Source organism: Rosa rugosa, chromosome 6, assembly GCF_958449725.1.
Source record: "Rosa rugosa chromosome 6, drRosRugo1.1, whole genome shotgun sequence".
Taxonomy (NCBI): domain Eukaryota; kingdom Viridiplantae; phylum Streptophyta; class Magnoliopsida; order Rosales; family Rosaceae; genus Rosa; species Rosa rugosa.
The window spans coordinates 50,191,005-50,215,901 of NC_084825.1; the positions used below are offsets into that span (position 1 = coordinate 50,191,005).

General features: G+C 39.1%; 3 protein-coding genes and 1 pseudogene across 3 annotated transcripts; all 4 read left to right on the forward strand.

Annotated features, from left to right (window-relative positions):
• The first annotated feature begins 2,822 nt into the window (after positions 1-2,822).
• LOC133714841 (DEAD-box ATP-dependent RNA helicase 7) lies at positions 2,823-7,581 on the forward strand. The gene is made up of 14 exons (XM_062141100.1): positions 2,823-3,342; positions 3,436-3,570; positions 3,652-3,792; positions 3,884-3,995; positions 4,197-4,267; positions 4,431-4,585; positions 4,709-4,820; positions 5,403-5,504; positions 5,577-5,637; positions 5,737-5,905; positions 5,984-6,080; positions 6,201-6,295; positions 6,649-6,782; positions 6,990-7,581. The coding sequence occupies exons 1-14, from the start codon at positions 2,863-2,865 to the stop codon at positions 7,199-7,201; spliced, it is 2,076 nt and encodes a 691-aa protein (XP_061997084.1). The 5' UTR covers positions 2,823-2,862; the 3' UTR covers positions 7,202-7,581.
• A 230-nt stretch (positions 7,582-7,811) lies between these two features.
• Positions 7,812-9,434, forward strand: LOC133716952 (mitochondrial metalloendopeptidase OMA1-like; annotated as a pseudogene).
• A 2,172-nt stretch (positions 9,435-11,606) lies between these two features.
• Positions 11,607-15,018, forward strand: LOC133717540 (mitochondrial metalloendopeptidase OMA1-like). The gene is made up of 3 exons (XM_062144257.1): positions 11,607-12,742; positions 12,844-12,992; positions 14,336-15,018. The coding sequence occupies exons 1-3, from the start codon at positions 11,816-11,818 to the stop codon at positions 14,586-14,588; spliced, it is 1,329 nt and encodes a 442-aa protein (XP_062000241.1). The 5' UTR covers positions 11,607-11,815; the 3' UTR covers positions 14,589-15,018.
• On the forward strand, positions 14,770-18,598 carry LOC133716954 (mitochondrial metalloendopeptidase OMA1-like). The gene is made up of 4 exons (XM_062143582.1): positions 14,770-14,816; positions 17,007-17,562; positions 17,662-17,822; positions 18,340-18,598. Exons 1-4 carry the CDS (start codon positions 14,770-14,772, stop codon positions 18,596-18,598), a joined length of 1,023 nt encoding a protein of 340 aa, XP_061999566.1.
• Positions 18,599-24,897: the final 6,299 nt, after the last annotated feature.

The following is a 24,897-nucleotide window of genomic DNA, read 5'->3' on the forward strand; positions in this document are numbered from 1 at the left end:
GGGAATATTTTCTTACCTCCTGAAAACACAGGTGGATCCCCATCCAGCCGGAAATATCTCCAATAATTAGCCATTGACCCCTCTTCAAGATCTGATTTGAGATTCGAATCTCTCTTTCACTCAGGTCTATAGGATTCTATCACTTTCTCTGTTGGATTCTCTGTGCGGCTGTGGGCTTGGAAGAATCCAAACTAAGAGTGGTCGAACGGAACAGAACTCACTTAAGGCTCTAGGGTTATCGAAGAGACGAAATTGCCCCTTATGTATTGCCATGTGGCTGGGCTCTTAATGTCGTCGTGAACGGCGTGTACCGTCCTTGGGTCGGGATTAAAACTTGGGGTACCAAAGTGATAGTTTTGCATAGTCGGGTACTGAAGTTAGGAGTCGGCCTAAGTTCGGGTACTGTTTGAAATATTTTCTCTATCAGTAATTAACCGTCCAGGAATAAAAGCACTCTGACTTGGAGAAATAATCTCTGGTAATAAAAGCTTCAACCTATTTGCAATCACTTTAGAACAGAGCTTGTAAATTACATTACAAAGAGCTATTGGTCTAAGATCAGACATGCGGACATGATTCGGAACCTTTGGGATTAAACAAATATGGGTAAAATTAATCTGTTTCAGTAACTAACCGGAGTGAAGAAAATTCTGAACAGCTGCAGTAATTTCAGAACCAACAGAATCCCAATAATGCTGATAAAAAAGAGGAGGCATACCATCTGGGCCCGGTGATTTTGTTGGATAAATTTGAAATAACGCAATCCGTACTTCATCTGCAGAATAGGGAGCACATAGTTGCTGATTCATTGCTTCAGTAACTCGGGGTTGGATAGCATTAAGAGTAGTATTCAAAGCATCAACCTCACATGCTCCTGCCGTGAACATGTCAGTAAAATACTCAGTCACTACTGATTCCAAACCGGCCTCAACCTCCTGCCAAACACCATGGGAGTCAAACAGCCCATGAATCCCATTCTTCCGCCTTCTATTGGAAGCTTTACGATGGAAATAGTTAGTGTTCCGATCTCCATCCTTCAACCAAGTAACTTTAGCTCGTTGAGCCTAATATGATTCCTCCTGAGTTAAGAGCTGCTCAAGTTGTTTATTGAGGACACCTTTCTCATCATTCAATTCATTCGAACTTGGAAGCCCCATAATTTGTTCCAACCTCTCCTGGAGTCTCTGAATGCACAACTTACGATCACTAAACGTGTTCCTGTGCCAGGCAGTCAAAGCCTTACTGGTCTTCTCAATTTTCTTTACAACCTAGAACATAGGCTGTCCAGATAACTCATTCTCCCATTCATGTTGGACAATAGCATCACATCCTCTCTCCTGCAAGAAACTTTCAAACCGGAACCTCCTGAATTTCTGTTTTTCAACCAAAGGCACCGCTTACCCTTAGGCCATGTTTGGTTGACTAGAAAGGAAAGGAATCACTTTCCTTTCCTTTGGGAAAGTGTTTACGTAGGGGGGGGGGGGGGAGGGAACCAAATTCCTCCACTTTTTCCTTTGCTTTGGGAAAATGTTTCCCTTCCTTGGCTGTCCCCAAACGCAGGAAATGAAAGTATTTCCTTTCCCAACACCCACTTTCCGGGAAACAAACATGGCCTTAGAAGAATAGGAATATGATCATAACGACTTGGCAGCAAATGAAGAAGCTTAGAGCACCCAAACATATATGACCAAGACGCTGTGCCAACTGCACGGTCAAGCCGTACCTTAGTCACCGAGTCACTCCATGTATGTATATTACCAGTAAACCCTAAATCAACCAAATCTGCATATCCCAAGGCTTCACGAAAACCTTGCATCTGGGCTTCAGGACGAACCCTGCCACCTGCCTTCTCACCTGAATGAAGGATCTCATTAAAATGTCCAATAGTGACCCACGACAGAGAGTCTTGATCAGCCAAATCCTTCAAGAGTTGCCATGAAAGATGTCGATCTCTTCTTCTAGGGTGCCCATAAAAACCCGTCAATCTCCATTTTGGGTCACCTGAACCACCACCAATTTCTACATCGATAAAATGAGGAGAAGAATCACGAACCCGGACGTTCAGACCCTCCGTCCAGAATAATCCGAGTCCGCCTGATTGCCCAGTACTCAAGACACGTTCTTCATGCGCAAACCCTAGCGCGCGGTGCAGTTTTTCAAAATCTCGATCAAACTGGATTTTCGTTTCACACAAGAATAGAATAGAAGGCCGGTTCTGAGCAATGAGATTTTTCAAGGCATGAACCGTGGAAGGATTGCCGATACCTCTGCAATTCCAAGACAAAATCTCTATCAAAGAAGAATAGATGCAGGGCTCGAAAACCTAAAGAATTAGGTCTCGTTCCCAAACCCTAGCAGAGCTAGGTCAGTTGGCAGCTTGATGTTTCTTACGTTTAAGCATTTCTATTTTCCATTGTTACGATCATTAGCTTTCCATTGTTATCCTACATTTCATATTGACATTGAATGATCTTAATTCTGAGCACATATGATCATGGTGTATACAAATAGTGGACCAAAAAAATTGCAATTCTGTTCAGATATTTTTTTCATCTTAAACGTACTGGAACGACGTCGTGGAGCATATTCTGTCTGTCTCCACTAGGATGCCGCCACGTTTCTTTCTTCCCTTCCAAACCTCCTGACCTAGCTACCATGTGGGTTGCCGTACTAGATATTTCTCGGGTAGGGCAATCCAACGGCTCAAGAACCCTCCACAGCTCCCCCATAAAAGCCCCTAAACCCTAATTCTCTTTCTCCTGCTTACGCACCTCACTGCCACATTCCTCTGAAAGCAGGAGAAACCCCTCTCTCTCGCGCCTTCCCTCCCACACAGAGCTTGCTTATAGAATCATAGCTATTATGCCTTCTATAGACGTTTCCGATTATGTGCTGGAGGCTCCGAAGAAGGAGAAGAAGATGAAAAAGTCGAAAAAGGAGTCCATAACCGACTCTCCGATTAGTGAGAAGAAGAGCAGTAGCAAGAAAGAGTCAAAGCTGAAGAAGCGGAAAGCGCTGGATATGGAGGCCGACGACGAAGACAGGAGCGACACCAGCTCCGAGCTCGGCGAGCCTGTCAATTTGAAGCCCAACGGCGATTCTTCGGTGGAGAAGAGCAAGAAGAAATCGAAGAAGGCCAAGGTGGAGGAGGAGGAAGAGGAAGAGGAGAAGGTTGAGGTGAAGAAGGATGATCCTAATGCTGTAACCAAGTTTCGGATTTCGGCGCCGTTGAGGGCTAAGCTGAAGGAGAAGGGGATCGAGGCCTTGTTTACGATTCAGGCCATGACGTTCGACACCATTTTGGACGGGGCGGACTTGGTGGGCCGGGCTCGCACCGGTCAGGTAACGAATTTAACGGTCTATTTTCGAGTGTTAGGATATGATTTTTGGTTCGTTGTTTTTGATCATTTGGTTTATTGTTCCTGCAAATTTTAGGGTAAAACTCTGGCTTTTGTGTTGCCTATATTGGAGTCGTTAACAAATGGTTCTGCTAAAGAATTTCGAAAGACTGGATACGGCAGAGCACCGACTGTTATTGTTCTTTTACCCACCAGGGAGTTGGCCAAGCAGGTATTTACTGCGGAACTCATGGTTACAATGTGTTTGTGATTGTTTGTTGGTATCGGAATTGACTGTTTTTGGTTTGATAAGGTGTTTGCGGACTTTGAATTTTATGGTGGTGCTGTGGGGTTAGCATCGTGTTGTGTATATGGTGGATCTCCTTACGCAGCTCAAGAATATAAGTTGAAGAGAGGGGTTGATGTCATTGTGGGAACACCTGGTCGTATCAAGGTATAGAGTTATTCTTTTGTGGTTGAGCCTATTTTTAACTTTCAAGTGTAATTATGGGATCTGCAAATTAAAGTTTGAGAATTTGGTGTAGGATCATATTGAGAGGGGGAATATAGACTTGAGCACTTTGAAGTTTCGGGTCCTTGATGAAGCTGATGAAATGCTGAGGATGGGTTTCGTTGATGACGTTGAACAAATTCTAGGTATTTTTCTGTCTAATTGTGTTGTATTGCTGTTATTAACGGGGGGATAGCTGTGTTTTATACATTTTTATGAAATTACTTTATGCTTGTAGCTAAACACTTTCCAAGTATTACAATCTCTGTGTCAGATGATTTCTTTGTTGTTTAGTTTTGTAAGAATTATATCTGGCATTAACTTCTCTCTGTTTTTTGGGTTTGCAGGCAAGGTCAAAGATGTAACTAAAGTTCAAACGCTTCTCTTCAGTGCAACCTTACCCTCTTGGGTGCAAAATGTAAGTATATTAATCAAGTGCTGGAAGTTTGAATTTTGATGTATACTTAGATTCAGCTTCTATATCTGAAATAAGTTGTACAAATAAATTGGCAAGGTTGTGATATAGCGTCTGTCTTTCCACCGTTTACAGATATTGATTAAATTTCATTTTGCTTTTTCAGATTTCCAAAAGGTTTCTTAAATCAGATAAGAAAACTGCAGATCTGGTTGGTAATGAAAAGATGAAGGCCAGCGTCAATGTTAGGCATATTGTTCTTCCTTGCTCTAGTTCAGCTAGAGTAGACGTTATTCCTGACATCATTCGTTGTTATAGCAGGTTGGTTTTTCCCTTGTCAACAAACACCTAACGCATCTGTTAATGGAGGCTTCTGTTTTGATTATAAATTTTTCCCTTTTTATTTTTGGAATGCTTTTCCTAATTTATATATGTTGTATCCAGTGGAGGTCGCACTATTATTTTCACTGAGACAAAGGATTGTGCTTCTGAGCTTTCTGAGAGGTTGCATGGAGCAAGACCTTTGCATGGGGACATACAGCAAGGTCAGCGGGAGGTATGTTATTTTGTTTTCTTATCCTTATTCAGATCTTTGAAGTGCTTTTTTTAATTGCTGAATATATTTTTCTTAAGGAGGGGCCCTCATACATATTGGTTTATTTTAAATATGGTGTATGTAATATTCGTACTGGACATGGTTCATAATCTTTTTATCTAGTATATTTTCCCAAAGTAGTAAATGTTTCACCTTGACTGAGAAAATGGAAAAACTCAAAATTATGAAGTTAGTAATTTCAAGGTCTGTGCCTGTTCCTATAGATAAAATTTTCTAATGGAGCTCAATTTATATGATAAAAAGGCGTTTGGAATTGTGAGAATTGGAAAATCTCCTTATTACAAAAGTAGGTAGGGTTTGGTTGGGAGGGCCAATTTGACTTTTTATTTCTGCTTACCCTCAATGACCGGTTTTTAGGCCTCCAGAAGGTTTCCTACTCACACACACACATATATTTTTCAATGGATTTTTGTGCATGGATGCTTCCTGCTCAAGTGAGTTTGTGGGGTTTCTGCGTATAAGTGGTTTCAATATTTATCCTTCTCTAATTGCAGAATCTATTCCCTTTTTGTCGCGTTTCAGGTCACACTTGCAGGTTTCAGGTCTGGCAAATTCTCGACATTAGTAGCCACAAATGTGGCAGCTCGTGGACTGGATATCAATGATGTTCAATTAATTATTCAGGTATGCTCGTTTTCATATTTGCATTCTGTGTAATATACCCAGTCTCTTACTTTTATTGTTCATTGTCTGTAGTGTGAACCTCCACGTGATGTAGAAGACTATATCCATCGATCCGGACGCACAGGGAGAGCCGGTAAATCTTGAAAAAAAAATAGCACTTCTGAAGTGTGTTTTTAGGTATCTAATTGCTGTAGTTTTATGAGAGTACTTAGAGGTGTGACCATATTTTCAGGCAATTCTGGAGTTGCTGTAATGCTTTATGACCCTAGAAAGTCAAACATATCAAAGATCGAAAGAGAATCTGGGGTGAAATTTGAGCATGTTTCTGCTCCTCAGCCAATTGACGTTGCCAAAGCTGCAGGTCTTAGTGCAGCAGAAATGATTACTAATGTCTCTGATAGGTATAATACGTGACGATAAGATGTTAGTTACATTCTAATGGTGATTGGGTTCAAATATTAATACATTTTTAATTGCAGCGTAATTCCTGCATTCAAGAGTGTTGCTCAGGAGCTTCTAAACACCTCAGGCCTATCTGCAGTAGATCTACTGTCAAAGGCTCTTGCTAAGGCTGCTGTAAGCTTTTCCAAATACTTAACTACATTTTTTCCTTGAATTTTTTAAAACTTGGATGCCATTTTATTTTTCCTGGTCTCAAATTGTTTGTTAAACTTTGCCTCATTCCATGGTGTGCAGGGCTACACCGATGTAAAGAAGAGGTCACTTCTGAGTTCTATGGAGAACCATGTCACCGTACTGCTTGAAGCTGGAAAGCCCATTTACACAGCATCGTGAGCACTTGTCACTTTTGCCTTATTTTGCTTTTAGGTCTTGCACATGATAACACTCGAATTGAAACCACTTAAAAGGATATTTACTCACTGCTGCCAGTCTTTCTTTTTAAGTTATCACATGTGAAGTGCTTACTAATGATAGGAACCAACTGTTTACTACATAAACTGACTGGAACACGTTATAAAACGATGAAGGTATATAAGAACTGTGTCAGTTAGTTTATATGGTTAAGGGTAAAATATAAATTGGTTCCATCCCCTGATTACGCTTTCTTTGATTATATGTGGTCGACTTCCATCAACTAGTTGCTTATATGTTTTGACTCTTGATTCCATCAACTTTGTCTCAGTTTTGCTTATTCGGCCTTGAGGAGGTTCTTGCCGGAGGAGAAGGTCGAGTCAGTGAAGGGTATGGCGCTAACAACTGATGGAAAGGGTGCAGTGTTTGATGTAGCTGCTGAAGATTTGGATATGTTTCTTACTGGTACTAAACACTTGGTTTCTTTCCTTACTCATTTATTTATATCTTGTAGATATTCATCAAGCGGCTTTGTGTACTCAAATTATGCCATTGACTTAAATTCTGAGCATTACAAATTTCTCTTTTATACCTGTTAATTATTCATGTTCTTAGCTGCTTTCTCAGTGTTGGTCTGTTCCTTATACGCTGTTATGTATATTTTGGGTGCAGGTTCGCAAAATGCAGCTGGTATCAGCATACAGGTCTTGGACTCTTTGCCGAGTTTACAAGAAAAAGAAGCAAGGGGAGGAAGATTTGGCGGTGGTGGCCGTGGTGGTAGTAGGTTTGGTGGAAGAGGAGGTGGCAGGGGTTTCTCTAATGGAAGAAATGATAGGTTTGGTGGCGGCGGTGGCAGAGGCCGCGGCAACTACAACAGATGGTGAAACCCATTGTTAGTCAGCAAGTCATCAAGTAACCTGTCCTGAGCAAACTACTAATAAACGTTGCACTGACAATTGCTTGAAGTGGCCGAGTGACTAAACTAGTTATTCCAAGTGGAGGCAAGAGCACATCCGACGATGAAGAAAAATATTCAGTAGAGGGCCTTGATTGGCTCATCATAGGTCTATTTTTTGCTTGATGCATATTCTGTCCACCCTAGTATCTATTTCATTGTTACAAGTTTTTTGCTCTTGTTTATTAGGGTTTGTTCTTTTTCCTTTTACTTTAGCAAGACTGGGATTTTCCTGCTTCCCACATTCTTATATGTAAGATCACTGTTTGTTTACTGCATTAAAAACAGAATGCTATTTATATTTTTTGATATTTTTGAATTTAAAATTCCAGTTAAGTTTCAACTAAACAAGAAAGAATCAGACCAAAAAAAACAACAAATGGCAGAGTAGCAGGGTATCTGAATCCTAACCAGACCTAAAATTAGTTTAGCACTAGGTCACTTTCTATTCACTAACCATTTAAGCACAAATTTTTTCTTCAAAACCTTGAGCACAGAAAAGCAAGCTCCGTGTTCAGGTTGAGACCTTTCGTTCAATCATGGCAAACTACAGACGAGCCAAGCTCGCAGTCGACGCCTTTCGTGACTTTACATCAAGAATCGTAACTAGACCAGAGCCCGTCTCCGGAGTCTTCTCCACCAAGTCTTCATCTTTGGGCCTCAAAACCAGCCAAGATTTCTGGGTTTTCTCCTTCCCATTCTATTTTACACAAACCAATTCCACACACACAGTAGAGATATTATGTGGATCGGCGGCATTTTGATCCACGCAGGTGGGCTGACCGGTTCAAGAGATCATAAGAGATATTTGATTTACCCCGGAATTTTATTCCTGTTGTTACTATTGTGGTTGGGCGGTGGGTTTTTTTTATCACCAATTATGAGACACTGCCATACACTAAACGTCGGCTTTTTATAATTCTGTCAACTGATTTGGAGAGGAAGCTGGGAGAGGAAGCAATTTGAGGAAATGAAAGCTTCACAATTTGAGGGGAAGATTTTGCTGGCTACACACCCGGAAAGAGTGAGGATTAGGGTGATTGCCAATGATATAATTGATGCGTTGAAGAGAGGGTTGAGCCATGATCAGGACATGGGGAATGCCTTGTAGGAAGTTGAGACTGTGCAGGCATTGATGAATGGTGAAGAGGGGAAAATGGAAGGGAAGTGTTCACTTGAGGATGAGAAGAAGGGTAAGGATAGTGGTGTCAAAGACGCCATTTCGCATTTGGTTGACTTGATTTGTTAATGATATGTTCCCTCCTCATTGATGCACTTTGAGACCTGATACTGTTAGGGATGGTGCTACAGGCACCTTGATAGGTTTGATCTTATATGAACTGAATTTTAATCACTAAGCTTTTGACTATCCTGATCCCTGGGGATTCTTTAGGTTTGCTCGATGTGTGTATAATTTTTCTCTTCTGATGTTTTCTCGTCATTTTGATGTAATGATTATCTCGGAACTATTATTTTCAACATTCACATTCTAGATCACATTCTTTTGATTAGGATGGAATTGGAAGCGGATTACATTGGCCTGCTATTGAATGATTCCTTATGCTGGATATGATCCGAGAGTGGCTCCAACTGTGTACGAAAAGTTGGGTGAAATCTTGGGTGGAGATTCTGCTCTGAATGACTATCTTACTACTCATCCATCCGGGAAAACGAGAGCAGAAATGCTGGCTCGAGCTAACATCATGGAAGAGGCACTAGCTATATATCAGGACGTAAGAGCAGGACGTGGGATTGAAGGGTTTCTCTAGGACAATACATTGTTTTCATTTTTTGAGTCATTTAGTTGTTTTTGATTTGTGTAGTTGGAAGACTTCTACAGCCTTGGAAATATGAATGGATGAAACTATACAAAGATACATGAAATATTAAGTTGTATAACGAATGTCGTCATTTTATTTTCATCACATGTGAGCCTCTTTAACTAATAATAGAAGCCAACTGATATTCTATTCTTCATAGAAGTCTCAAGTGATAGGAACAAACTGTATACTACATAACTGACTGGAACACTTGCTATAAAACGATGAAGGTATATATGAACTGTGTCGGTTAGTTTATTTGGTTACCAGTAAAATATAAATTGGTTCATCCTTGTTGAAACTTTCTCCGAGTATATGTTATCGACTTCCATCAACTTGTTGCTTATATGTTTTGACTTTTGATTCCATCAACTTTGTCTCAGTTTTGCTTATTCGGCCTTGTGGAGGTTCTTGCCGGAAGAGAAGGTCGAGTCAGTGAAGGGAATGGCACCAACAACTGATGGAAAGGGTGCAGTTTGATGTAGCTGCTGAAGATTTGGATATGTTTCTTACTAATACTAAATACCTGTTTTCTTTCTTTAACTCATTTGTTGATTTTCTCGTAGATATTCACCAAGCAGCTTTGTGTAATGAAATTATGCCATTGATTTAAATTCTGAGCATTACAGATTCATGTTCTTGGTTGGCTTTCTCAGTGTTGATCTGATCCTTATACATGTGTCTTCTCTCTATTTTGGGTGCTGGTTCGCAAAATGCAGCTGGTATCAGCATACAGGTCTTGGACTCTTTGCCGAGTTTACAAGAAAAAGAAGCAAGGAGAGGAAGATCGGCCGTGGTGGTAGTAGGTTTGGTGGAAGAGGAGGTGGCAAGGGTGGTGGTGGTTTCTCTAAAGGAAGAAATGATAGGTTTGGTGGCTGCAGAGGCCGCGGCAACTACAACAGATGGTGAAACCCACAGTGTTAGTCATCAAGTAACCTGTCCTGAGCAAACTACTAATAAAGGTTTCATTGACAATTACTTGAAGTGGCCAAGCGACTAAAATTATTTGAAGTGGAGGCAAGAGCACATCTGACAATGAAGAAAAATATTTTGTAGAGGGCCTTGATTGGCTCATCATAGGACTAACTTTTTTTTGCTTGATGCATATTCTGTACACTCTAGTATCTATTTCATTGTTACAAATTTTGTTCTTGTTTATTAGGGTTTGTTTCTTTATCTTTTATTACCAAGTCTGGGATTTTCGTCAGTAAAACAGAATGCTAGTTATATTTTTTGATATTTTGTTATGAGAAATTCTTGAAGTTATTATACAAGAAACAAGAAAGAAAGAAATTGCAGGGTTATCTAAATCCAACCAGACCAAAAGTAGTTTGGTACTGGGTTTAAATCCTGTACCTTTGACCTTATAAAATAGGTCCACTTTCTGACAGTTTCAACTTTCAAAGAATTCCTTCAGCTCCTTCCCTGTTTTCTTCTTCTAGTTGTTTCTTGGTAGACCAATTGGAGTCCCAATTGGAATAGGATTCAGACGACCCAACTCAAGCTAGGAATAGCGTTATTTCCCAAATTGGAATAGGAATCAGACCTTCCTATAAGATATGTTCCTCCTTAAACTAGGAATAGAAATAATCCCGTTTAAACTAGGAATAGAATTAACCTAACTCAAGCTAGGAATAGCATTATTTCCCAAATGCGACTTTCCTATATATATAGTGAACTACCCCATTGGGTTTTCCACAAATCATTACTTTGTGTTCATACGTTTGCTTAGTAATTCTTAGGATCAATTTCAGTCCTTGTGTTAAGTTCGTCTGCTGCAATGTCTATCAAGTGTGAGGCTCTGCTCCTACCACAAGATGAATTCATGACAAAGATAAGTGGAGGTCAACTTGAAGAAGATGGAAGTCTGAAGCCACTCTCTGATGATTTCTCGTTGGTTTTCAAAACGAGAACCAACAATAAGGAGAAATCTAACAATCCTTTGCGGAGGCCGGTTTTCAATAACCAAGAATGGGAAGTCCTCTTCAAGAATGTGATTGATGAGGATACGACATTGACTGTCACTCTTCCAAAAACTCGTGAGGGGACGAAACGTGATCATTCTTTAAGAAAGCCGATTAAAAATAATGAGCAATGCAGTGCCCTCAAAGAAGGAAAATTGGATCTAGAAACCCTTTGAAGAATCAGTGCTACTGATAATCTTCTTTGTTTTATATTTGTGAAAAGAAAAAAAAGTATATTTGTTCCTATGTATTAACCCATTAATATTGCCTGTACTTGTACTATTTTTATCAATTAATGAAATTGAAAAAATAGAATTCTGTAAGATTTTTTAATTTTTTAATTTGGTCATGATTCCCTTGTAAGCTTATATGATCTGAGGTCAATTATAATCTCTAACAATTTGATATTTTCTTATTTAAAATTCCTGAAGTTGTTATACAAGAAACAAGAAAGTAAATCCAACCAGACCTAAAAATAGTTGGGTACTAGGTTAAAATCCTGTCCCTTTGACCTTAAACAGTAGTGAAAACTACTTTCCAGTTTCTGACATGTCTTAAACGCATCGTTTCAACGAAGTCCTTCAGCTCCTTCTCTGTTCTCTTCTTCTTCTAGTTGGTTCTTAGCGAGACTCCTGAATTTTCTATGCACCAACCATTTAACCACAATTCAGATTCTCATTTTCTTCTTCAAAACATCAAATCAAATCCTCATTCAAAGTTGAGGCCTTTGGTGTCAAAGTTGAGACCTTTAATTCAATCATGGCTAACTACAGAAGAGCCAAGCTCGCAATCGACGCCTTTCGCGGCTTCACATCAAGAATCGTAGCTAGATCAGAACCCATCTCCAGAGTCTACTCCACCAAGTCTTCAACTTTGGCCTCAAAACCAGCTAAGTTTTCTGGGTTTTCTCCTCGCTATTCTATTTCACAGAACCCAATTCCGCAAAACCAACTGAGCCCATTTATCGGTTTTGCCAAGAGATATTATCATGTGGATCGGCGGCAGGTGCAGCATTTCCGGCAAAGAGGTCCGCGCCGGTGGGCTGACTGGTTCAAGGACCCGAGGAGGGCGTTTGTTACTATTGTGGTGGGCGGTGGGGTTTTTATCACTGTGTATTTTGGGAACTTGGAGACTGTACCATACACCAAGCGTAGGCATTTTGTAATTCTGTCGACTAATTTGGAGAGGAAGCTGGGAGAGCAGCAGTTCGAGGAGTTGAAAGCCGGGTTTAAGGGGAAGATTTTGCCTCCCATACACCCGGAAAGTGTGAGGGTTAGGCTGATTTCCAAGGATATTATTGATGCGTTGAAGAGAGGGTTGAGGCATGATCAGGGGTGGACTGACATGGGGTATGCATCGGAGGAGGTTGACCCGAAATTCGAAGGCCGGGGGAGTGAGAGTGTGCAGGCATTGATGGAGGGTGGGGAGGGGAAGGTGGAGGAGAATTGGTCACGTGAGGATGAGATTCTTGATGATAAGTGGATTGAGCATAGTAGGAAGAAAGGTAAGGATAGTGGTGTTAAGGATGCCACTTCGCATTTGGTTGATTTGAATTGGGAGGTTTTGGTGGTGGATCAGCCGATTGTCAATGCGTTTTGCTTGCCCGGTGGGAAGATAGTGGTCTTCACAGGGTTGCTTAAGCATTTTAGAAGTGATGCCGAGATAGCTACGGTAATTGGTCATGAGGTATGATGAGTTGTGGCTTAGGTTTTTTGGTTCTGTGTAGGTGTTAGTTATATGTTGGGGATTGGATAAAACTTGTCCTTTGTGTTGTGATTGGAAACTAGGTTGGGCATGCTGTGGCTCGACACTCTGCAGAGGGCATCACAAAGAACCTGTGGGTTGCAATCCTGCAACTGCTTCTTTATCAGCTTATTTCGCCTGATTTTGTCAACCCATTATCCAATCTTTTCTTAAGGCTTCCTTTTTCCCGAAGGTACGTTACTGCTGATTATCATTTGCTTACGGATAGAGGATTATGTGCTCTATGACTCTTCTTAGTGTTGGTTCGTTCTGATGGAGGAAGATGCATGCCTTGAATGGTTGCATATGTCTTCTTGTTATTTTTGTAGTGAGGTTTTTGGATCAGTATAATAGGACTTAAAGTGTAAAGGTTAGAAAAACTGATAGAATATCCCTAAAATGGTCTGACAGCTTGAGGATATCTTTAAACAGCTTTTGGCAAACACTTCTACTATTTTAAGTTCCCTGCATTGTTCCGAGCAATAGAATGATTTTGTCTCAGAATATGGTCAGCGTAAAAGTATTATGTAGCCATGTTAATCAACTAGGAGTCTAGGATATAAAACAGGGTACAGACAAAGACCAATGGCCATGGGCGGCAGGTGTTAAGAATGGAGGTGTAGTTGTTTTAAGACCCTTGGCACATTCAATCACAGAATTTACTAGTATAGTAGCATGATATTTTATAGCTTTTGATCACTAGTGCTTCAGCAACAAAGAATAAAAGATTATAGAGTTTGCCTGCTTAATGCGAAGAACGATTTTTACAACTTCAGGTTTCCTGCTTAATCATTTCAAACAGTCGATTGATATTAATCTCGTAACAGTTCAATATGAATCATTGCTATATAGATACATAGTTAGTTAATTAGGATGTTCAACCAAGCTAACATACAAAATCCCACTGATTGATTGTCAGGATATACATTGTTACAAGTTGTCAAATATATCGAGTTGTTCCATTGTTCTGAGACTCTTGGTGAATGTACTTAAAGATTCTTTTTAACCTGTTTCTTACTGTCTATTGGAATTTGACCTACTGTCTATACTGTCATACATTGTTGAACTTCTAATATCTGGTCTGCTGAGAGGATAAAGCCTTGCTGGATTGCTTACTCCCTTTTTGTTGGGAATCAAAGTATTCCAGCATTTTCTTTTTGTTAGAATTGCCGGTCTCAGAAGTAGTGGAATTGTGGCCGAAGTCTCCATACTTAGCTTGTTTGAGTTCTTACTTCTTAGTGATCTCTGATAACCTCTCGTGATTTGTTAATGCTCTGTTCCCTCATTGATACACTTTGAACCTGCTGTTGTTGGTGGTCCGACAGATACTTTATTAGGTTTGGTGTCATTGAACTGAATGTTAATCCTCAAGATTTTGACTATCCTGATCACCTGATGATTTTTTAGGTTAGGTTGGATGTGTTCATTATTTTGCTCTTCTGATGTTTTCTTGTCATTTTTACATCTTAATGTAATGATTATCATGGAACTATTACTTTCAACGTTCACATTCTTGCCTTTATTTAATTTGATTAGGATGGAATTGGAAGCGGATCACATTGGGCTGCTGTTGATTGCTTCTGCTGGATATGATCCAAGAGTGGCTCCAACTGTGTACGAGAAGTTGGGGAAACTCTCTGGTGGAGATTCTGCTTTGAGAGATTATCTTACTACTCATCCATCCGGGAAAAAGAGAGCTGAAATGCTGGCTCGAGCTAACATCATGGAAGAGGCACTAACTATATATCGCGACGTACGAGCAGGACGTGGGGTTGAAGGGTTTCTTTAGGACAATACGTTTTTTTGTTGAGTTTAATATTTTTTGATTTTGTGAGATGAATGAAACTATACATAGAAATGTGAAATATTATATCCTCTTACGTCCATAAATGTTCCCCTGATCAGCAGCTGATCAGGGATTGTGTGGTCACTCACCGTCCGATTTCAATCGGACGGTTGACAACTAAGTGATGAGATCTGTGGTGAGAGCTGTCAACCATCCGATTGAAATCGGACAGTGAGTGACCACACAATCCCTGCTGACCAGGGGAACGGGACTCCGTCCTATATAGGCATAGCTTCTTGATTTTATCCGTCAACCCTTTTAACTATGAGCAGTAATATTTGTATGCAACTGTTGGTCACAATGAGGGGTCAAAAACATGTATGCTGTTAACAAATATGAAGTCCCATTACGAATTTGCTGGGGTTGTTTTGCATGTGGAATTTTATTTCGCTCCCTTCCTGCCATAGGACAATGTAGATAGAAAGGGTGGCAACGGAAAGGATGGCAATTTGCCATGCAAATAAGCTTCTAGGTAAAAGAAAGGACTGGAGTTATATTGAATCCTTGACACTATCCATTGGACCAAAAAAATTAACAAATGCAAAAATAAACTAATATCAACAAAATTGAATCCTTGACATTATCCATTTGGACGAAAAAAAATAACAAATGCAAAAATAAACTAATATCAACAAAACTACAAAAGGAAGCTACTATAATAGACCTACATGGCTACGTTAACTTCCATTGCATAACTCCCTGCAATTAAGAATGATTTAATTAATTACCACCAATATCTTCCATATTCACTTGTACTTTTTTTTTTTTTTTTTTTGAAAGGCATGTACAGTATCTTATGTTCAACTTGTTTTGGTGTAGAATATATCGTATCTTTGTTTCACTAAAACTATAGGGTGTTCTAGACATTTTAATGAAATAAGCACCATGAAAGAATGGAAAATCAATGACAAATGAAACGAATGTGAGACAAATGACTTGCTCACTCAACACGAAAGTTATTTTCTGTTTTTGACAAAATAGAAAGAACAACTCCAAATTGGGTTGAAGTTAGTTTTGAGTGGAGTTGCTTTTTAACTTCCACCAAAACCCCAACTTACGCTTGGTAAAAATAACAAAATACAGTAAATCAATAAAAAGTAATTTTTACCCAAATTGTTGTCCGTGCACTCCAACCATGTGGCCTTTCCCTATATTCTTCTAAATCTTTCTTGTACGAGAGGACTCTTTCATCTTAATCATGTGCCTTTTAAGGGCAACTCCAACAATTGCCAAACTAGAATTTAGATGAATATATGACTTTGCATCTCCAACACCTGGTCTTGGTATTATAGGACTTGGGCTCATCCCAAGTCTCATATTTGAGACTTTTTCACAACTAAGACCCATCAGCAGAGCCGCACTGGTTTCAGATTGCTGAAGACGCGCACGCGCCTTGGTGCGCCAGAGAGAGTAAAGTCCAACTTAATGGAGCTGCTGTGGTGGGCCCGCGTTGTCCCCTAATGACTGTTGGGGGTAACAACGGTCATATTAATGGATGGTTCTTATTCGTCGATTTTGAATATGGACAGCTCCGATGTCGTCCACTTATATTTTTTTTTCTCATGCAACGGATATTTTAGTAATCTAACGGATCAGGTTTTATCAAAAAATTTGATCAAGCGCTCCTATTAAATAGAGACTTATTAATGCCAGTTTTATCCCAAAAAAAAAAATATATATATTACTAGAAAATTGAGGAAAAAAAATTATACCTGTTAGAACAGTAAATTGTAGGAAATTTTATAAATACCTATCAATTCTTTCCTAATTCCTCACACCAAACATCCTCCATCTCCTTCACAATTTCTCATGTATTCACCCATCTTCTTATTCTTAAATTTGTTTTCTCTTGGAAAAAATGGGTCCAAGAAAGGATTCTTGGAGGCACAATGAAGAAATTGTTCTTTGCAAAGCTTGAATCACCGTTGGTGGTGATGGTTGCGTCGGAAAACGTCGGATTTATTGTGGAATCGTGTTTCGGAGATGTTTAGGAGTCCAAATAGGTTTAGGACATGTTTTTTTTTTATGGTGTACAAATTTAAGTCCAAATAGGTTTAGGAGGGTAAAAATTAATTATCTGGATTAGGGCACTTGGATAAGAATCCTCTCGTAGATCAGTGTTAAATTTGAGACGTTTGTCAAGCTCGTGCTCGATAATTTCCGCGGATTCACATCAAGGATTGTACCCAAAGATGTAACTAGAAAGCCCATCTCGAGAATTTATTCCTTGTATTCGCCTCTGGCCTCCAGCAAACCTAAGTTTCCAGGCTTTTCTTCTTCTTCTTCGCGTAAACCAATTCCACAACTCCGAAGAATCACAAGAACAGCTCAGCACAGTCCTTTTTCCGGCTGTGCATATAGATATTACCACGGTGAGGATCGTTACCGCTCTGGCCGGTTCAGGACGAGGTGGCACGGCTGGTGCTCCTGGGTTAGGGCAGATCATAGGAGGCTGTGGGCTGCGCGTTTTTTGGGTTCTGGGGTTTTCGTTGCCGTGTGTTTGGGCAGGTTTGAGACTATTCCCTACTCAAAACGAAACCACTTTGTGATTTTGAGAAGAGAGTGGGAGAAGATGCTGGGGGAGTACACATTTGAGGAGATGAAAAAAGAGAAGACTACAGGCAGCATATTGTCTGATAGATACTTGCAAACCAGGCGTGTTAGGCGCATTGCCAATGAAATAACTCAGGCATTGATGAGAGGTATAAGTAGGGAGGATAAAGAGAAGGGGCGTCGGTGGTGGCGAGGCTCTAGAGTCGCCACTTCGCATTTGGATGGTTTGAAGTGGGAGATCTATGTAGTGGATCAGCCTATTATCAATGCATGTTGCTTGCCCGGCGGCAAGATTGTGGTCTTCACAGGGTTGCTTAGGCATTTTAAAAGTGATGAGGAGATAGCTACGATACTTGGTCATGAGGTATGAACTCGATCCATCTATGTTTTTAGTTATAAACCCTACATACCAAGATGATTTGAAATAATTGACTTCTGTTTTTGGTTGTGATTGAAAAACCAGTTTGGGCATGCTGTGGCTCGACATACTGCAGAGACCATTACAAACTACATGTGGCTTGTAATCCTGCAACTGATTTTCTTTCAATTTTTTAGCGGTGCGGTTGCTGCACACTCATTCGACAAATTGTCAAACCTTTTATTTAGTCTTCCTTTTTCCCGAAGGTAAATTTATCGAAGTTCTTCGTGAATCTACTCTTTACTTTGTAACAACACACTAACTAATGCTTAAGTAGATGCATGATTCATATAATATATATATATATATATATATATATATATATATATATATATATATATATATATATATATATATATATATATTATATGAATCGGCATAGCCTCCTCTGTTTTTCTTTTTCTAAATCTTTTATTAATATTTAAGTTACATGAATACATGTTATCTCCAATTCTACCTCTCTTAACTCTGAAGTTGTGTTGTTAATGATGTGTTTTCTTTCATCTCAGTGATGCACTATGAGATGTGATACGTACGTACTGTTAAAATAGTATAATTGACTAATAGTATTGGTAGCTTAAAATAGTTGAATATATAAGTCTAGTGTTCCAATAAACTACTAAAGCTACCCCGCAGACTACACATGTTGTGATTATGCTCTTGTTTATTGTGCATCTTCTCACATTGATGTACGCTGATAATGATCTCTATCTTGATATATAGGATGGAAATGGAGGCGGATCACATTGGGCTGTTGTTGCTTGCTTCTGCCGGGTATGATCCTAGGGTTGCTCCAGGTGTGTACCAGAAGCTTAAGCTTGCTGGTGAAACTCCAAACCAGAAAGATTATCTTTCTACCCATCCAACCGGGAAAAAGAGAGCTGAAAAGCTGGCTGAAGCTAACGTCATGAAAGAAGCACTCTCTATATACCAGGATGTACAAGCAGCACGTGGGGGCCGTAGAGGTTTTCTTCGAAGATGATCGATCCCTGTGACAGCTATAAGAGGAGAATTATTTTCAACTGATTTTGTCTTTGAATCAAAGTACCAACAGCCCCAGCCTTGCTCTTCTGCAGTATATATCTCTGGTGTTTTATCTTACAAGTGGATTTGAAATCACAATGACATTCACAAATCACAATACAAGGTACTATAATCTATAAAATTGCAATCCAAGAAAAAAAATCTATAATATAAGCTACAAAGGATTCTGAAATGTTTTCACAGGTGTGCAAGCAAGTATTCCATTTGCACCTATTGGATTATTGAACATGTACAATTCCGGTGGAGCTAGCTGTTAACAGTATTGACTTACTTCAGTGATGACTCTAGTTGTGAGATACATATCAAGGGAAGAGGGGCTGGTAGTTTTGGAGCATACTCAAGTTCAAAGCCTAAATCTTGCTCGGTGAACTCGAAAGATGAGGGATTTTAATTCAGAGGTGACGACAATCTTCTGACAGTAACAATTCATGCCACAACTAGTTCTTGGAACATTAGTTTCTGTTCTTGAGGCCTAATTCTTTTCCCAGCAAAGCTTCACATCTAACAACATTTAGACAGATTTCATAGTTAGGAGTTTAAGTAATCCTTATAGTTAATTTGCATCTACAAAGAAATAGAAGCTACTTCATAGTATTAAATGCATCCAATCATTCAACAATATAAACACTAAAATCCATAAATATTCCGAAAATAAAATTAAACAGCACATTCAGCTCAATTTTAGTTCGGATATATTGGTTTGAGGAGAGAGATAGAGGGAACCAGATAGTCAAATTGTGGTTTAGACTTTCGACCAACCAAATCTAGTCTCTGTTTTTAAAAAGATGTCAAAATGTTGTCAAGTTTGTAGTACGTAGTCTGGTTCGTTTCCAAAGATATTGAAACTAAACCAAACTAATTTGGTTTGGTTTGTTTTTTTACCTTCATTTGTTCTACTTTTGTTATCAGTGATAGTTTCGGTCGCGATATTTCGGTGAACCTCAATACAAGACACAAAAAAATTAAATTTTTTTATCAAGCTGATTGACCAATCAACAACAATTAACCTCCGACCCCGACATAAATTTATTTGAAGTAAACATAAGATTTATTGACAAAAAGCATGCTCCTTTAAGTTAACCTTGAGTCCAGATAGGTTTAGGAGATGTTTCTTTATGTAGTGTACAAAAATTAATTATTTGGATTAGTGCCCTCGGACAAGTCTTGTCCCATTATAGGTTTCTATTTTTTTTTGAGAAGGTCCCATTATAGGTTTCTTCTCGTAGATCAGTGTTAAATTTGAGAGGTTTGTTCATCATGTCATACAATAGAAGAGCCAAGCTCACGCTCGATAATTTTCGAGGATTCACATTAAGGATTGTACCCAAAGATGTAACTAGAAAACCCATCTCGAGAATTTACTCAACGTTGTATTCGACTCTGGCCTCCAGCAAACCCAAGTTTCCAGGCTTTTCTTCTTCTTCTTCTTGGTATAAACCAATTCCACAACTCGGAAGAATCACAAGAACAGCTCAAAACAGTCCCTTTTTAGGCTGTGCCAATAGATAGTACCACGGTGAGGTTCCAAACCGCTCCGGCCGGTTCAGGACGAGGTGGCACGACTGGTGCGCCTGGGTTAGGACAGAAAATAGGAGGTTGTGGGCTGCGCGTTTTTTGGGTTCTGGGGTTTTCATCGCCTTATGTTGGAGCAGGTTTGAGACTATTCCCTACTCAAAACGAACCCACTGTGATTGTGAGAAGAGAATGGGAGAAGTTTCTGGGAGATTTAACATTTGTGATGATGAAAATAGAGGGAACGATAGGCAGAACATTACCTGATGGAGACTTGCAAACTAGGCGTGTTTGGCGCATTGGCAATTAAATAACTCAGGGGTTGATGAGAGGCATAACTAGGGAGGATCAAGAGAAGGGACGTCGGTGGTGGCAAGGCTCTAGAGTCGCCACTTCGCATTTGGATTTTTTGAAGTGGGAGTTCTATGTAGTGGATCAACCTGATATTATCAATGCATATTGCTTGTTCGGCGGCAAGATTTTGGTCTACACAGGGTTGTTTAGGTATTTTATAAGTGATGAGGAGATAGCTGCCATACTTTGTCATGAGGTATGAACCCGATCGATCTATCTTCTGTTATAAACCCTAAATACCAAGATGATTTGAAATAATTGACTCCTGTTTTGGTTGTGATTGAAAACCAGGTTGGGAATGCTGTGGCTCGACATTATGCAGAGGCCATTACAAAATACTTGTGGCTTCTAATCCCGCAACTAGTTTTCAACTTCTTTCAATGTTTTAGCGGTGCGGTTGCTGCGCATGCATACACATTCGACGGATTGTGCGACCTTTTATTCACTCTTCCTTTTGCCCGAAGGTAAATTTTTTGAAGTTCTTTGTAAATTTACACTATACTTCATATTCCTACTACAGTTGTACATACTAAGTAATGCTCGAGTACGTGATACGCTCAAAATAGACGCTCAATTTAACCCTGCAATGATGTAGTCGTCAGTAGTAAAGGATAAGCAAGGATCGTTCGATGCCAGAGATTGAGGGTAACTATATTAATCACACAAAAGAAAACAAAACTAAACTAAACTAACAAATAAAAAAGAATAACAAAATCTGAACTAAGCCAAAGAAAACGTCAAACACTAGAAAAGAAGAAAGAAAGATTTAGCCACACATTGTCTTAAAATTCACAAAGAGGGTACTGCAATCCTAAAAACCGTAATCCTAACAAAAGTGATTTAGCCACACATTGTCTTAAAATTCACAACTAAAAATATATGAGTTTGAATTACAAGAAAGTAAAAACCGTAAAGGAGAGAAGATGAGAGCCACGCACTACGTCAATAATAGCTTCAGACGACAGTTTTGGACTGTTGTCTGATGACCTTGTCTGCTGTTGTGAAAGCCTGTGCCGTCTGATTGGAGAATCAGACAATAGCAGGAAACTGTCGTCTGATTTGCTTTTGTACGAGAGCAAGCATGTACAAGTCTATTGTCTGAACACCAGAAAAAACAACAGATCTAGATGCCAAGTCTGTTGTCCAAAGCAAAGTAAGTCAACAGTAGCCTAACAGAAAGCAGCTTGTGAAGATAAGTCAGACAACAAAAAAGTGAGAAAACCATTGTCTGTTTATATTTAATACAACCGAAGATGTTATTTTGTTGTTGTATGTTTTCTAATTAGCCAACTACGTATGTTCGGAAAGTATTGTAATTAGGTTGTTCATACAACAGTTTTTGCATTCTTCTTAATGTTCAATTGTTAGACAATACAATTAGACAATAGGTTTTAGCTGGAATTGAATTGTCTGAGAGAGAATCATAACACATCCAAATTAAAACACATCCATTGATTCCAATTTTTTTTTTATTCCATCAATAGTATGTTCATCCCAACATTAATATATATTAATTAACCCTGCCTATATATATACCCCTAAACATAAAGGCCAAAAACATAATGAACATCTAAGAATAGCAGCATTAGTATATTTAGAACCCTCCCGCTGTAGCTGGGTCTCCTCATGCTCTATGCAACATATGCTGGTTTTGAGCAGCACTGCCAGTACTTCCCAGTAGTAGCAATCATGAAGTCATGAAATACCACTGCATTCTGAAGTGAAGCCCAGATAGCCAAGATAGTAAGACCTGCAAATTCATGCATATTAGTTTCAATCAAACAAGAAATCTCTTTATGCATAAACCATCAAGATATAAGAAGCCCAGATAGCCAAGCTAGTAAGACTCGTGCCACCAAGAGATGCAGCTGATCTTCCCATATTAGTATGTATATAGTACAAGGAAAACTGAAGCAAAAGATCAGATAAGAAGCTGAGAAAAGATGATGATGAAAATAACAAGTATGCTTGTCAACCTGCTACTAAAGAATAGTTCAAAATCAACTAAGATCAATTATCATGCCAACATCAAACTCAATTTGGGTAGAAGGAAATCAAAAACCAAAGATGAGATTGAAGCTAGTAAAGCAGTCATTGTGTATCTTAGAGAGAGTACTTGTGCACGTTATACTTGTGTCATGGAACTAATAATTATCTGAACTATAAACTGAACAGTGATATTACCTCTTAATGGAATTAATTCCAAAGGAATTTGAGGAATCCTGATAAGGAAAGAGGATAAAGAAAAGCTGAAACTCGAAATCTGCTGATTTCTGACCAACCTCTACTCAGATCGATGTACAGACTTCATTACAGATCTGATCGCACTGATTTTTGGATATGTTATAGAAGAGATGATTATGAACAACTTTGATGAAGAACGTTTTTCGATCAGAGGCTTAGATATAGGTGCATTAAGGCATGCAAATTGACTGACGTAAACAGGGCTAAGAGAAGCTTCAGGAGGAGAAGAAAGGGGAGATTTTGTTTTCTGGCAGAAAAAGGTTAAGCTTGTTTCTTAAAGAACTACTTTTGAGAATTGGGCTTAATAAGGTTAGTCTCGATGGAGTTCTCTAAAAGAGGTTAATGATATGGGATGATAATAAAAACTTAAGAAAATATGTTAGGAATATAAATTGTAGAAAAGAGATAATTATTTAAAAGTAATATAGAAGTTGAACAAATTTTGCAAGAATTGTCATAAGAGATATGTTGAAGATTAGGAAACAACCAAAAACGTATCCGTCGAAACTCAAAAGAGACACTTGAAATTTCCGGGTCTCACAAGCATACCCCAACTAAATTTCTACACATACAACCATGTTCTATAATTAACATCTGCAACTTGTAAAAAACAGATAAATAAATGGCTCTCTACTAAAACAGAACCAAAATGATGGCAAACTTACATTGTAAGACCTAGTAAGCTCTCCGAATTTAAACACAACATAATTGGTCATTCGCGACGTGGGTTGATGAAATTCACCTTGTTCTGCTCCACCAAGCTTCTCTAATCCACACTACATTTCACAAACACAATCAAAATTAACAAACCACAACAGTAATTCACTCTTAAGCAATCAATTTGAGCACCCAACTACTACAATCCTCTGCCAAAGAATGGTGTAACATACGGCTCAAAATTTTAATTGTATCCTAAAACCAAAGATTAAGCAAAAGAGCACTTAGATACGACATAGCATCCAAACAAAGACAGAACAAAGTTTAACACAAATTTTACATAAGTACTAGTTTCAAATCAAAGACAGAACAAAGTTTAACACAAATTTAATGATCCAAAGTAAAAAAAAAGATGGGATTACAATGCCATACCTCAGTGTGGTCAAGGGCAAAATGAAACGCTTTTACAGGAGGGAATTGGTCCACCAGCCTTTGAATGTACCTAAAGCCTGCAGAAGAAGAGAGGCAGATATAAACCAGATGATACCTTGGTTTTCATGAATGTAAAAGTTATGACAACTTACCTAAAGTCATTCCTGCCATAGAAGCAGCAGACTACTTGCAAAGATGTTTCTATCCAAACAATCGAAACAATTTTCATCAGTGCTTAAACATTTCATCAAACAAGTACAAGTAATTATAGGGAAATTACCTCGAAATATTACTTCGAATTTTATCGAACGTCGAATCCCCTGAATGTCAGTAAATGGGTTGCAATGGAACCACTCAGGAGAGGCGCTTCTCTTAGCCATCGACGGTTAAAGTGGACAATTCGGAGGTTTTGATTAAGGGTATGTAAGATGATTGGGAGGTTCAGCAAGCAGCTTATGAATGCCAATCAAATCCCTCTTCCTCTCCCTCCCTCTCTCCCTCAGTAGAGTCTATACGAGAGATTCATTTGAAACAACAATGGAGAAAAGAGCATACTTTATATCAATCAATCACCATCATTCATTAAGGTGGAGTGTTATCATCTATCTATCCATGACTACTGTCTATATCTTTATATATAAGGCGAAGGCCAAAATACCTCTTCCCGTCCGTCGCGTTCGTCGCCTAACAAGGAAATTAAAACCTAATTACTCCAATTCAGGTAATCGAATTAAAAAGAAGAAAACCTAAATCCCTAATTTGGAAAGAAAATGGAATCCAACACAAAAACATATTTGAGAAAAAGCGTAACAAGGAATTGACGAACTGAAGAATAAAGAAAAGAGAAGAGGGATAGGGAATCGTACGGGAAGGGAATCCAACCAAAGCTCGGCCTTGATCTTGTCGTCGTCAGTCTCGTCCTTGATGAAATCGAAGAAGCGCGGGGCTGAGAACTCATAAATCTCGTCGATCATCATCATCGTTGAGGACGTCATCGTGTTGGGTTCTTCCGTCGCCGACGGCATTTGGTGTCTGAGA

Coding starts and splice junctions, on each gene's coding strand:
- LOC133717540 (XM_062144257.1), top strand. CDS start 11,816: ATGGCTAACTACAGAAGAGCCAAGCTCGCAATCGACGCCTTTCGCGGC. Junction 12,743..12,843: donor CTACGGTAATTGGTCATGAG/GTATGATGAGTT, acceptor ATTGGAAACTAG/GTTGGGCATGCTGTGGCTCG. Junction 12,993..14,335: donor AGGCTTCCTTTTTCCCGAAG/GTACGTTACTGC, acceptor TAATTTGATTAG/GATGGAATTGGAAGCGGATC.
- LOC133716954 (XM_062143582.1), top strand. CDS start 14,770: ATGAGATCTGTGGTGAGAGCTGTCAACCATCCGATTGAAATCGGACA. Junction 14,817..17,006: donor CATCCGATTGAAATCGGACA/GTGAGTGACCAC, acceptor CTGTGCATATAG/ATATTACCACGGTGAGGATC. Junction 17,563..17,661: donor CTACGATACTTGGTCATGAG/GTATGAACTCGA, acceptor TTGAAAAACCAG/TTTGGGCATGCTGTGGCTCG.
- LOC133714841 (XM_062141100.1), top strand. CDS start 2,863: ATGCCTTCTATAGACGTTTCCGATTATGTGCTGGAGGCTCCGAAGAAG. Junction 3,793..3,883: donor GAACACCTGGTCGTATCAAG/GTATAGAGTTAT, acceptor AATTTGGTGTAG/GATCATATTGAGAGGGGGAA. Junction 4,821..5,402: donor TACAGCAAGGTCAGCGGGAG/GTATGTTATTTT, acceptor GTCGCGTTTCAG/GTCACACTTGCAGGTTTCAG.